Here is a 14,020-nt window from a genome sequence, read left to right as displayed (position 1 = left end):
CCTGAGGGGGCAGAGAAGCTTTTCCCTCTTGCATCTCTTCCCACTCTCACACCTTGAACAGCCCTTCTTAAGGATCAGCTCCCCAGACTCTGCTGATCCCATGGAAGGAGGCTGAGGTTTCACTGCTGCCCCAGGGTGGGGACCCAGCCCCTGTCTCTGAGCTCGGTGGGCTCTGCAGGTGGGAGCTGGGAAGTTGGCTGAGCACCACGAGGGCTTTGGAGCAAGGAGGTGACTTGGCTTGGCTGAACAATCCCAATTCTCTTATCCTTTTCTCCTGAGAGAATTGGGATTGTTCATCCTGGAAAAGGGAAGCTTCAGGGTGACCCAATTGCAGCCTTCCAGCACCTGAAAGGAGCCTGCAAGGAAGATGGAGAGGGACCATTTCGAGGGGCCTGGAGTGACAGGACAAGGGAGAATGGCTTCAAACTGACAGAGAGCAGGTTTAGATTGGATGTTAGGAAGAAATTCTTCCCTGTGAGGGCCCTGGCACAGGTTGCCCAGAGAAGCTGTGACTGCTCCATCCCTGGAAGTGTCCAAGGTCAGGTTGGATGGGGCTTGGAGCAACCTGGGCTAGTGGAAGGTGTCCCTGCCCATGGCAGGGAGTGGAATGAGATGAGTTTTAAGGTCCCTTCCAACCCAAAGCACTCTGATATTTTTTAATTCTGCTCCTGTGCCTGTGAGAGCCCACAGTAGGCAACCACTGAAAAACTGATGAACACCATCTCCCTTGAGAGCCTCCTGCTCACCTACAACATCCAGAACCCAAAGTTTTCAAGCCAGAGAAACACGAAGATTTCCTTACCCTGTTGTGTTCAGCTGAGCAGGAGCCTATCCTGATTTTAGGAAACCTGGCAGCCCAGTAGCACCAGGAACTGAAGCTGTGAGGAAGAGAATGAAAGGGCAGTCACACAGTTTCGTGTGTGTAAGCTGCTGGCTCTTAACCCTTTTCCTTCCAGGAATTGTCAGGTTCCCCATGCCAGCTCCATAAGCATGTTGTCACCACTCTGGCAAGTTTCATCAACCATTAACTCCCTTTCCCCTGAGATGTCCAAAGAATGGGAGCTATGGAAGATCATGAGATAACTTTGAGATTAATAGGACAGTATTAACTTTATGAATATGTAATTGCTTGGTCACTTTTATCACTTACAGTCATACCATTGATCCAAATATACATTCCCCACCTCTGCCTCTGAGGCCAAACTGCCACAGCTGATGACTGGCTGGGCAGGGCAAAATATAGAATATTGGCATGTCACAAACAATGCCAGATGTCCCTGACACTTATTGCATTTCTGGAAGATCATTCACAATCATCAACAGTGGAAACTATCACTAACTGGTACTAGAACTGTCTGGATACAGCCAGGCTTCGAGAAAACATGGAATGTGCTAGGTGTACATTAAATACCAGATTAACATTTCCTAATCATTTTAAGGCCTTAGACCCTGCAGGTGTTGAGAGAACTCACTTTTACCAACAGGTGTCTATCATATTTTATTGGGTCTGAAAGTTGGAAATGAAAGATCCTTTGAATTAGGCACCTTAATTTGTTGAGAATGGAGCCACATGGAATATGATGTTGGAAATAGGTTTTCTTTGGCAGAACTCTTCGGGTTGCTGTTGGATTGGTAGTTAGATACAGTCCCTGCTAGCAATGGATTGCTGTTTGCAGTTCAGTATTTCAAGATTTCCTCACCTTGCTTCCCACATCCCCCACCTGCAGCAGCAAAGACTGAAAGTATACACTTTTTTTGTTTGTTTGTTTGTTTCAAAATCCAGTCACTGGCTGGTGATTTGTCCTTAGAACGAGACCAAACGAGACATCCTGAAATCTTAAACAGAGATTTTGGACACAAAATGCATGGTTAAGAAAAATAAGTATACACTTTTTTTGTTTGTTTGTTTGTTTCAAAATCCAGTCACTGGCTGGTGATTTGTCCTCAGAACGAGACCAAACGAGACATCCTGAAATCTTAAACAGAGATTTTGGACACAAAATGCATAGTTAAGAAAAATAATGTGAATGGGGTGTGAGTTCCACTCGTCTCAGATATATAAAGCAATTCAATTTCCTCTTCCATATTTCATCCCTCCTATGAACAAACACATTTTGCTCCAATATAACTGTCTCACCGGCTGCACATCTGTATATCCCATTTGCTTGCAAAGTACAAAATGTATTTATTTGCTCTCTCAAGCCTTATCAAACATGTAACCGTCTCTCTGTGGAATTTTCATTGGATTTACCCATTCCTGCTCTCACCAGCATGGTTCATTTTTCCTTGGAGATCCCAACATCAGACCTATAAAGGCCCAGTTAATGTCCAAACCCCAGGGGTTTGCTGTGAATGGGGAAACCACCTTTTCCTGATGAATTTTTTCCAGTTGACCTAATGGCGAGGGAAGAAAGGCAAACCTATGCCAGTTTACATGCATGGAAATGGTGAGACCAGAAAAAAAAGAAAAAAAAAAAAAAAGAGCCCCAACATGTTATTTATGGCATTTCTTCTCATCTTGTGGAAACCGAGCACTTTGATTCCACCAGACCGTGTTTTCTTTGCAAGCACAACACAATCAAGCTATTTTCAGCTGGCAATAAAATCCTTGAGAACCAAAGCAGATCTGGCCACTTTGAGAGATGAAGACTAATGCAATCTGATAATTAGGTCATTTCACCGCCAAGACAGAAAAAGCAATTTAATAACATCTCCTGTGGAGGGAGACGGGGGCTGAAGCCTCTGCTCCCAGCTGGCAGGGGCTGTGCCTGCAACACGACTCTCCATTTGCTTCCATGGGGCATCTGCAGCTCTCTGCAGGCTGAGGTGGTGAGAACCACGCCAGAAAAAGGGGATGAAAAGCCTCTGCTTTCACTGACACAGCCAGGGATCTGCCCATGGAAAGCATCCTGCTTTGTCACTGGCTCCTTTTCTTACACCTCCCGCTATGAAATAGGGATGTTCTGCCTTCCCAGAGCCCTTCCTGTCCCTTGGTACTGTTTCTTCTGCACATAAATGGTCTTGTCGTGAAAGCTCCTCAGCCCATGGCCATTTCACATCGCCCTTCTAATATTTCACTCAGAAGGCAGTGAGAGATTTCTGAGGCAGGGCTAAGTCAAATTAGAAAACCAGCCATGAGGAGAAGGAAAACAAACCCTTGCTCAGCCTTGAGGGTTAAGTTTTCAGCTGCCTCTCACCCTCTTTGTCCTGCCTTGTTGCAACAGGAAAGGGTTTTTTAGAAACTTTTCTTGTAACTTCAACTTCCCCCTTTGGGGATCTGGAAGGACTTCTCTCGCTGAAGTCCATGCAGATGGTTCTGCTCTGGTTTTCATTGCCTGTATAATAGATTAGAATCGATATTTCATTGTAAGAAGAGCTTTCTGGGCAGAGCTGTTCTGACTTTGCAGAGCTGTTAAACAGTGGTGATGTATATGCTCTACCCCTCCTCGGTGAACGGTTGTGAACAAGCCTTACTCATAGCAGTGGATCTGGGATCTCTGGCTTCAGGAGCTCTGTAGTCTTTATCACTCAGTTTGCATGAGTAAAGGCTGAGTAAGAGTCTACAAAGTCAGGCTGCAACCCATAAATATCTTGTGGATATTGCACAGAGAACTGCTGGATTCCATGCCCAGCTCACAGCGTGAGTTCTCGGAAGAGCATCTCCTCCCAAGAGTGGATTGCAGCTCTACCTTATTTCATTTCCATATAGATGGGCACATTCTTCTTCAGGATGGGTCAAATTGTTGCTATTCTAGCTGTTCATAGGAAGTACACAAAGAGAGTGTACACAAGGGATATTTCTCTCTGCTACAGCGACACGAGCAGAGCAGTATTTGTGCCTTCTCTCAGATCCGGTGGATTTAATGATCTTCGCTTTACTGAATGAACAAGATAATTGCGCTCATTGCCTCTTATAGATTTTTTTTTTTTTTCAGATTCATCATTCATGAGGCTGTTAGAGGACTTCCCTTCCACTTCAAAATGAACAGAGCCACCCAAGAACAACTTACAAACAGCACGATTGCCCAACGTGCCCGATTGCTCAATATACAGAAGCACTTGTCTCTTCTCCCCCCTCCCTTTCGCGTAAAGTCTGTGCATCCTGAGCACACAAACCGGGCACTTCTGAGCCAGCTGCGCTTGGCCATTGTGTTTATTGCTGCAACAATGTGGCACTTCCTCATTCGGAGGAACTCGGCAAGCACTGTCAGTGCCAGGAGAGGCAGTTGGTGGGATGGGTCAGTGCACCAGGAGCGTGTTCTTAAAACCTCCACGCCATGAGGGAGCGTTTGGGCAAAGCACAAACACTGAGAGTTTAAAGACAGCTCATGCCCGAGCTGTAAGCTTAGGAAACAAGTGAGGAGGAGAGTTTAAGCCATGAGGAGCGACTGCAGGCACTGGCATTGCCGTGGAAAGCAAGGCAATCATATTCACAGCCTGTCCTGGACATGGTAAGAGGCTCCTCAGAGGAGAGTGGCCGACCCACTTGGACCTGTCTATTCCCCCAGGCAGACCTGCCTGATGATTCACAGTCCCACAAGCATGCCCAGCACCCATTTCAGGGTGTTGCAGAGCCCTGGGTGCAAATCGAGGTGTTTATGCCAGTTTCTGAAGCTTTGTATGCTCTGCCCCCTTTGCACTCAGCAGTCACCTTGGCTCTGAGTTTTCCAGCACATGACAGGGCTCCCTGCTGGATTTCAGCTGTTGGCACTTGGGAACTCAGCTCTCCGGGGGCAGCAGGAGCATGTTCTGCAGTGGACACCTGCCTTGGAAACTAACACCCCTGCACTGTCCATCAGGGCTTGGCAAACTTCGGGCTGTGCTTACAAGGCTGTTTTTGTTCCTGCAAGGCTCCCGGCCAGACTCTTCATCCTTATTTTTCTGTATCTTAGGCCACGTTCACTGTAGGGTAGGACAAGCTATTAAAAATCATTTTGATTTCTGCATATTCCCACCCTGGTCAGCCTGACCGAGCTGCCACAGGTGAGCCAGGGAACAAAGACGTGGATCCCACACAGTGCAGCCAGGCTGATACTGCTCTTGCTTCCAGCAGTGCTCTAAAAGATCTCAGTTCAGGGATCAAAGATCTTATTTCGGAAGGGACGTTTGATTTGAGTTAAAAAGAAGGATTTTCAACTTAGGAGAGCTGTGCTGTGTTTGCCTGGCTTCCCATCCTTGTTAAGTGTCAGGACTTTGGGAAGGGATACTCTGCATCTCCGCGTTTCCCTTCACCAAAACAGAAAGAAAAAAGGAACAAAAGGGAAGAAACTATTCTGTCTCCAGTATTTTTTTCTCGGTGCCCGGGGCTTCGGCACATCAGACTGAGACATGGAAACGGGAGCGAGAGCAGGCGCCCAGATTCCACACGGGACCTTCCCAAGTTGCGTGTGAAGTCCCGCAGAAGCCTTTCCGGTAGAGTTGGGAGGATGAGGGGGTTACCCCAGGCAGGTGCTCGGTGCCCGCGGGCGCTCCCGGAGCTTCCCGGTGCCGGGAAACGGAGCAAAGCGCTGCCTGCCCGCACAGCCCCGCGCAGCCCCCGCATCCCCGCTGCTCCGGGACCCTCTGCAGCGGGGACACGGGCACCAGGAGACCGGCAGCCTTCTCCCGGGACCCTCCGCAGCGGGGACCCGGAGATGGGCTGCCTTCTCCCGGGACCCTGTGTACGGGGGACCGGGGTCTCGCCGCTCCGCCGGAGCATCCCCCGTCCCCCGGAGCATCCCCGCTCCTCTCCCGCTCCCGATCCCGCCGATCCCTCTCCCGGGCTCCCCCCGCGGCCGCGCCCCCCCCGACCACTCCCTCCTTGTTCCATTGGCCTTCGGGGCGGGGGAGGCGTGTCCGGCGGGGCCGCTATTAAACATCCCATGGCCGCCCGCAAAAAGGGGCCGCGGGCGGGCGGGAGCGCAGAGCGGGCGGGCGGCGGGCACCGGGCCGGCTTCGGCGTCCCTCAGCTGCTGGATCTTACATCCCTGCCATCCACACGCACCTCCCTGGCGGGCCGCGGCAGGTAAGAAAAGCGCCTTCTCCATCCTTTCGAGTCGCCCAGCCGCCCCTCTCTCTGTCTCTCTCCCCTCCCCACTTCCAGGAGCGCAGCCCCCCGATGGGGAGGCGATGCGCGGTGCTGTGTCGCGGCACCTCGAGATAAAGCTGCCCTTGTGTTGCCCCGGTTTGGAGGGGGAACTCCTGCATTTCTCACGCTCCCATCCCCGAGCTATTCTCAGTGCCTGGAATAATTCGATAGGTATGGCTGGAGCGCCCGAGCATCTGCTTCCAGCATCTGTTTGCGCTCATAACTTTCCATGCACCAGCTGCTCCCCCCCATCCCCCCCGGGATATTTTATCCTGGGGAAGGGCTGGAAGTTCGCATGACAACTCCGTGTCGCTCAAGGCGCGCCGCTCCATCCCTTTCCCTTCTTCTCGCCTGTTGTTCCTGCACAAGAGGGAGGGCAGAAGCAGCGGGTCCCAGCGCTCAGATGCGTGGTTTTGAGTGTCCGGAGTGGTTTAGAGGGGTGTGAAATGAACCTGTAGCTTCATTCATCGGCAGCGTGGAAACGGCGGGGCTTCTTTATTTCCGATCAGCCTGCTAAAAAATAATAATTTAAAAAAAAAATAGGAAGAAGGAGAAAAAAAAAAGGCAGGCTGTGAAGAGCTGTATTGTTTCAGCTTAGTTCCTGACAGTTACAGGAAAAAATACTGATAAGCAAAGGCAGATGGATTCGGGGGTTCGGTGCCCGGGGCGGGGGCAGGTGGGGACCCGCAGGTGTCCGGGTTCAGCGGGACCCGCAGCTCTGTGCCCGCCGCCTCCGCACCCCGCGGGCTGCCCGCACTTGTCTCTGTGTCTCAGGCTTACCTTTACACTTGTTTGCTTTTCCATCCTCGCAGCCGGTGCACCGCGTACACCCCCTGGTGATGGCTGTTCCACTCGTAGTTATTTTGTCATCGGCTACAAATACCCCGAGCGCGTCTCCTTGGCAGGACAGCAGATGCAAACGCCACTTGTCCTCTCTCTCCTATTTCTTCGCACCCGTTTCCCTGCATAATCTGATCTTTTTTTAATTTTTTTTTTAAATTTATTTTTTTTCCCCCCGCTGCCTGTCCGTGAAGGACAGACCCTTCTCCTGAGAGCAGCTCAGCACTCTGTGTAACTTGAGTCCTCCCCAAACCAGCGGAGAAGCCCTGGGGAATGACTTTTAAGGAGAAAGGTTACAGGGGTGGCCGTGCCCGGCAGCGAGGGAGCAGGAATGTGGGAACAGGCTTCGCTGGGGCGAGAAGCTCCTTTGTTCTGTTTTCCGAGGGCAGCAGGGAAGGCGCTTGGCTGAGGTGGTGCTGGTGCTCTCTTGGCAACATGTGCCCGGCTGTCTCCGCAGGGCTGTGTGGCGTCAGCCTGGGAATAACCGCTCCAAGCGCTCGTTAGTGCTCCTCTCCACCTCCCCTCTCCTTGCACTTCTGAGTTTTCCCTCAGTCTTTAACCTTCTGCACAAATTCCCTTCGAGCTGCTCGTTGCAGAGTTGAACGCTGCGGTGTGAGCTCTTTCCCCAGGGAAGGGCTGCAGGGGGATGCTGAGGGGAAAGCGAGGGTTTGGGCTCCTCATCGTGGCGTTGCCCCAAATGCTGGCTCGGAAATGCTGCAGATGCAGCACAGCCCCGTTTTTCCCTGCTCCTCCAAGCATCCCCTCGCAGCAGAGCAAGCCAGGGCTCTCCCATCCCATCTCATCCCTTCTCAGTAATGCTGTGTCAGTGCCAGTGTCGGTAATTACAAGCTGCGTTGCCTGTTCTCCCTTCCAGGAGGAAAGGTAACCTGGATTAATAATAATAATAATAACACACCTAGTGATGATTGAATTTCCAACTGCGTGTGTGTGTCTGGCTGCACTGGGCTCAGTTATAGAAATGCTGGGCTCAGTTGGTGGGTACTGGGTTGGCTCTTTTTTTTTGTCTCGGGAGGTTTGCGGGGCTGGTCCCACACCGGCATTTTTGGTGCCACCAGCAGCTGATGCTGGGGTAGGGAGAGGGGCAGCAGCCTTGCTCTGCCTTGGAGCAGCAGGTGGATTAGCAAAATGAGAAGTACCATTAGGTTTTCATGCTGATTGTGCCTGGGATTTTGGGGGGGGACCTTTGGTGAAACCAGTTGGGAAGGTCAGGATGAACACTGGTCAGGTGTGTGGTCGGGCAGCCAGTGGATCCACTGGGGGTTTCACAGGATCTTCCACCAGCAGGAGTGAGATCAGACCTGCTGGCTGGTCCCTGTGCACGGGGCTGGTCCTGCTCCCATCCCACACGTCCCGGCATCCTCCCCACTCCGAGCACTCACAAGGATGAGAGGCAGTTTGGGCTGTAAAAGCAAGAAGACAACTATGCTGCAGTGGAACATGCCAGAGCTTTGTGGGATAAACTTCCAGCAGTCTGCAAATCCAGGCACACCCCTGGATTTAGGGATCCTTAGAGCCAAATGGGTGCAGGTCCACTCCCAAGGACACAGCACCCACTGAGCAGCCAGGGAGGGGAGATGCTGTGCAAGGTGCAGTAGGTAGAAGGTGCTGAGCCCTTCAGGGGAGGAATGTGACAATGTAGGATACCTGATTCAGGTCCCAAACTTCTGAATGCAGCCAGCTCGCTGCAGGAAGCTCTGTTAGGATTTCAGTGATTTGTGGAATTCAAACAAATGTCCTCAGGTCAAGACTTTTGTGAGGGAAGCTGCATAGTCAGACACTTGAGACTTTACAGCTTATCTTTCCCTCCACCACAAGTTTTCCTCTAAAATCCAGGAGACAATGCAGGGGGAAAAAAACCCCCCAGACTTCAAAATAAACTGTTTCCTAGGCTGTGTGTTTCCATCAGCTTGGAACAAAACAGACTTTGACCGTGGAAGTTGAACATGACTGTGATTATAGGATGTGGTTTATAACTGATTGATTTGCAGAGCAATGCAATGGCTTTTCAAGAAGGTTTTTTTGTGTGGAATGTATTAACAGTAATTTTGCTTCCCTGCTGTGTTCAGGTTTCTAATAAAATTGTCTTCCAGCCAAAACAAAAATCATTTAAGTGAGCATTAAAAGAATTCTCTTGTATTTTTGAGAATAATATCCTGATGGGAATGAGAAACCCTGTGAACAAAAAGGTGTGTGGGGGGAAAAGTGGATCCTTAGGCAGTGCAGGCAGGACAGTTGTACAAGGAAGAATAAATGTACAGAATAAGTAAGAGGGCAGCTACACCGTAAGTGTTCATTGCTGAGAGCTGTGCTCAAAATGGGCATTACTGAACCTATTGAGAGCTGCCAAAATGTCTTGTAGGAGCTGAAGTCACAGATGACTAATCTTGGCAAGTAGGCATCGGGACACATTCTTGCACAACAAACAGGAGTGAGGAAAAAAGAGGAGGTAAAAGTAAACCCTGAAGAGATCCTGGAGGGAAGAGCAGCCTGCAAGGAACTGAGAGCACAGTCATGTTGCTGTTTGTCACCTGCTCTTTTCCTAACAAGTGTTTGCTGAGCTAAAGCCCTTGTAATGTGGTTGTGGAAGGATGTGGGAGGGCTGAGGAGCTGTTTGGAATCCCTCAAGTTTCTGGAACACCTCTGCAGGGCTTTAGGGGCTGCTGTTGGGAGAGGAGAAAACGTCTTATCTGCAACTGTTGTGGGATTCGAGTCAGAGGAAGAGACACTGGAAGGCAGAGGTCCTGCTGGGCAGGGGTTGTGCTCCACAGTGGCTGCAGTTTTGTTGGGTTTTGGACAAACTCAGATGAGTTTTGCTATAGCATTAATTTAGGGAGAGCATCGTGGTTTAATCCCCTGCTCTGGTAAATGGTTCTGAAGTCTCCTCTGCCATGACAAAGGCATTGCCCAGCACTCAGGTTTAGCCTTGTCTCCTGCATGGGGCACGTGTGGATGGAGCAGTGGCATTAGTGCCTCTCTCCTCTGCAGCATTTCAATTCCATTTCCTGATACACAGAACATGACTTAATGGATGACGCACTTGTTAAAAGCTGAACCTGGGTCTAAGCCAGGCCTCCCTGAAACAAGTTTGGTGGCTTCTACCCTCAGGAAGAAGGTTTTGTAGCCTCTCAGCTGAGTCTTAATTGGTGATGTTTAAGGCCCATGGGACACTTGGAGCCGTTACCTGTTGGAGATGGAATCGGCTGCCTCGGGCTCCCGAGGGGAAGGTGCTGGTGCTTGCTACTAAAGGTGTTATGAAGACACTCAGCTGGTTCTACTCCACTGTAGCCTTTTGGTAGTTGTATCACTGCAAGGTTTAATTTGCTTTGTCCAACTTATGCCTAAAACCTGCAGAGATCCCGGTGAGTTTCTGGAGTTAAAGAGGAACTAATGCCACCCTCATTCCTGCCCTGTGCAGAGAGTACACAGCTCGCTCTTTCAGCTTAATTAAAAAAACGATCTGAGATCCAGTTTCGTGGAAATCACTGCTGTTTGCACTTTCCAGGTTTATTGCTTTTCTCTGTACACACCACCTTCCCTTTTGCAACTCGCCGGTTTGTCGTTGCCAAACAGTCCGGGAGACGCGTTGTAAGTCACCACAAACAGCTCCAGTGTTTACGTTTGAGCAGGCGGATGTTAAAGCGATTTGTTTGCTTCCCAGGACACAGAAAGCACAGTTGCAGATAGCAGAGGGATTCTCTGCGTGTCCAGCTTTAAAGTGGATATTGCCCAGGGGCTTTTGTGACACGATGCCTGCAGAGCTTTCCCCGGGGGAAGAGCAGTGCCTTCCTCGCAGTGACTCCTGCCCATGCACAGTTGTGAACACTGAGCATTGCTCAGAGTGTTGTTAAGGAAAAGGAAACTTCCTGCAGGTCTGCAGGACTCCATCCTTGCAGGTTTGATTCCTTATGCTGTCCCTCCAGGATCTAATACGACGTTTCTCTTTCTCTTGCAGACCATGCCCTCTCTATGACGGTTGCTTGCTAAGCTAACTCTGCATGCCAGAAGACTGTCCTCGGTTGATCCAGGGGCTCTTGGGGACTCCGGCCTCTCCCCGGTTTTTCCGCGTGTGTGTGTTCCTCTAGAACTTTCAAAACTGTTTCTCCAAAGGGTTTTGCAGAAACTCAGACTGTTTTCTAAAGCAGAAGCACCTCAGTCCACAGCAGTAGTGATGGGCAGCGTGCGAACCAACCGCTACAGCATCGTGTCTTCGGAGGAGGACGGCATGAAGCTGTCCACCATGGCCGTGGCCAACGGCTTTGGGAATGGGAAGGGCAAGGTACACACCAGGCAGCAGTGCAGGAGCCGCTTTGTCAAAAAAGACGGCCACTGCAACGTCCAGTTTATTAACGTGGGGGAGAAGGGACAGCGATACCTGGCAGACATCTTCACCACCTGCGTGGACATCCGCTGGAGGTGGATGCTAGTTATCTTCTGCCTGACCTTCATCCTCTCCTGGCTTTTTTTTGGCTGTGTGTTTTGGTTGATTGCACTGTTGCACGGGGATCTGGAGAACCAAGAGAACAGCAAACCTTGCGTCTCCCAAGTGAGCAGCTTCACCGCAGCCTTCCTGTTCTCCATCGAGACCCAGACCACGATCGGCTACGGCTTCAGGTGCGTCACAGACGAGTGCCCCATCGCGGTGTTCATGGTGGTTTTCCAGTCTATAGTGGGCTGCATCATCGATGCCTTCATCATTGGTGCCGTCATGGCAAAGATGGCTAAGCCCAAAAAGAGGAACGAAACTCTGGTGTTCAGCCACAATGCCGTGGTGGCCATGAGAGACGGGAAGCTGTGCCTGATGTGGCGCGTTGGGAACCTGAGGAAAAGCCACTTGGTGGAGGCGCACGTGCGAGCACAGCTCCTCAAATCCAGGATCACGTCGGAAGGGGAGTACATCCCCTTGGATCAGATAGACATCAACGTGGGGTTTGACAGCGGCATAGACCGAATATTCCTGGTCTCCCCGATCACCATAGTACATGAAATAGACGAAGACAGTCCTTTGTATGACCTGAGCAAGCAGGACATGGACAATGCTGACTTCGAAATCGTAGTAATATTGGAGGGCATGGTGGAGGCCACCGCCATGACCACCCAGTGCCGTAGCTCCTACCTGGCCAACGAAATCCTCTGGGGCCACCGCTACGAGCCCGTGCTCTTCGAAGAGAAAAACTACTACAAAGTGGACTACTCGAGGTTCCACAAAACATACGAAGTGCCCAACACACCCATCTGTAGTGCCAGAGACTTAGCAGAGAAGAAATACATTCTCTCGAACGCAAACTCCTTTTGCTACGAGAACGAGGTCGCCCTCACCAGCAAGGAGGAGGACGAGATCGACACGGGGGTGCCTGAGAGCATGAGCACAGACACCCACCCCGACATGGACCACCACAACCAGGCCGGCGTGCCTCTCGAGCCGCGGCCGCTGCGGCGGGAGTCGGAGATATGACTGGCAGGCTCTTCCTCTCCCTTTTGGTTGAAAGGTTAAAAAAAAAAAAAAAAAAAGAAAAACAAAAAACAAAAACCAAACACAAAACCCACATCTATCGGTCAAAGGCACGTTGACCTGAGAAGTTGGCCCAGAACAGTTTTCAGACAACGGTACTGTTGAAGAGTGGTGTGAAGGCAGCAGACCTGAGAAACCCAGGCTGGTTTTAGGGCTGTCCTCAGAGGAGGGACGACAGAAAACGAACTCTAAACACAAAGCACTAAACATGTCTAAGTATGAACAGAAGGCACATATGTTGTAGAATAAATTATGTATATATTTTTTTACAAAACTTGAACTTGCAGGCAAGCTTTGGTTGGGTTATTATTATTTTTTTTTTTTTTCAACTTTTTCCAGAATGCTTCTCTCTAGGGAACAAGAATGTTTTTAATGGCATAACAAAGGCAAGGATCTGCCTTATTATTATTATTATAATTATTTTTTAAAAAGCTGCTGCTAACTACATGAACACAAATGGTTATTTTTGTTGCAGTGTAGTTTTTATTTTCTCTTGTGTAATTTAAAAAGAAAAAAAAAGAAAAAAAAAAGAAAAAAAAGTCAGTGTTGAACTTTTTTGGGTTGAAAAGCTCATGATCAGTTCAGAGAGGCCGATGTTGCCAGAAAGTCTAAACTCCTTTTGAGGCCAGTAGTTTGATAGCTAGAATCAATTTCTCTCTTTCCAATTACATAAGGGGCATTATGTAATATCAGGCCAATCAGTAGCCTCCAGCAAAATTATGATTTTTGGGGGGAGAATTTAATTCTCTGTCTAAAGTGAGACAAAATATACCTATACGTAGGAAAAAGTACTAAGTGAAAACTACCTAAATGGATACCAAAGAAAATGCACAGTTTTGCACAGTGGAGTTTATTTAAAAAAAAAAAAAAAAGAAAAAAAAAAAAGGAACAGGCTGCTTTAAACAAAAAAAAATTTCAAACCTCAGACACTTTTTTTGGTTTTGACTTTTTTTCTTTTTTTTTTTTTTCCTTACCTTTACCTTTTTTTTTTTTTCCTTTTCTTTTTAAGACCTTTATTTTGCACCTTATTCTAAAAAAAGCTTAAGGCTTGGATCTCAAGAGAGCTGGGCCTCCTCTCCTTCCTCCTACTCTTGGATGGGGGAAATAAATTCCCTCTTTTTCTGATGAGAAGAAACTCGGCAGCCTGGAGCTGGGCCTCGAGCTCCTCAGCTCCGAGCGGGAATCTGTGCCATGGAGCTGCTGGTGGATGCCAGAGGCCAGGGCTGCAGGAGCAGGTGTTTGGGCATGGACCAGCCGAGCAGCAGAGAGAACCCCCAGGAGGAGGATTTTGAGGAGGAAGGAAGAGGAGAGAACAGCTCTGACAGCACAGCACTTGGGAAGGGCAGAGGGACTGCAGGATTTTGTACAGAACGCTTCTCTTCAGCAGGGCAGGGGTGTCGAAGAAGTGTATTTTTCCCTCACGTAGGGAGGGATTATTTGGGGACATGAGGCTGCAAAGGGAGGTCCATCCCCTGCCTCCTCTCCCCAAACGAACCTTCAGTGGCTGAGACGCCTCACCCAGCTCTGAGCTGATTTTGTCACCTTCAGCCAAGCTCTGGCTCTTGGTGGTATTTTGGCTCCTT

The 14,020-nt window shown here is 49.6% G+C and overlaps 1 protein-coding gene across 1 annotated transcript; it reads left to right on the top strand.

Moving 5' to 3' along the window:
- The first annotated feature begins 5,878 nt into the window (after positions 1-5,878).
- Positions 5,879-13,347, top strand: KCNJ2 (potassium inwardly rectifying channel subfamily J member 2). The gene is made up of 2 exons (XM_050319223.1): positions 5,879-6,004; positions 10,881-13,347. Exon 2 carries the CDS (start codon positions 11,097-11,099, stop codon positions 12,378-12,380), a length of 1,284 nt encoding a protein of 427 aa, XP_050175180.1. The 5' UTR covers positions 5,879-6,004; positions 10,881-11,096; the 3' UTR covers positions 12,381-13,347.
- Positions 13,348-14,020: the final 673 nt, after the last annotated feature.

Source organism: Myiozetetes cayanensis, unplaced genomic scaffold (genome assembly GCF_022539395.1).
Source record: "Myiozetetes cayanensis isolate MyiCay16 unplaced genomic scaffold, myiCay2020 scf22, whole genome shotgun sequence".
NCBI classification, from domain to species: domain Eukaryota; kingdom Metazoa; phylum Chordata; class Aves; order Passeriformes; family Tyrannidae; genus Myiozetetes; species Myiozetetes cayanensis.
Note: the sequence above shows the minus strand (reverse complement) of the source record. Positions and strands in the feature narration are given on the sequence as shown.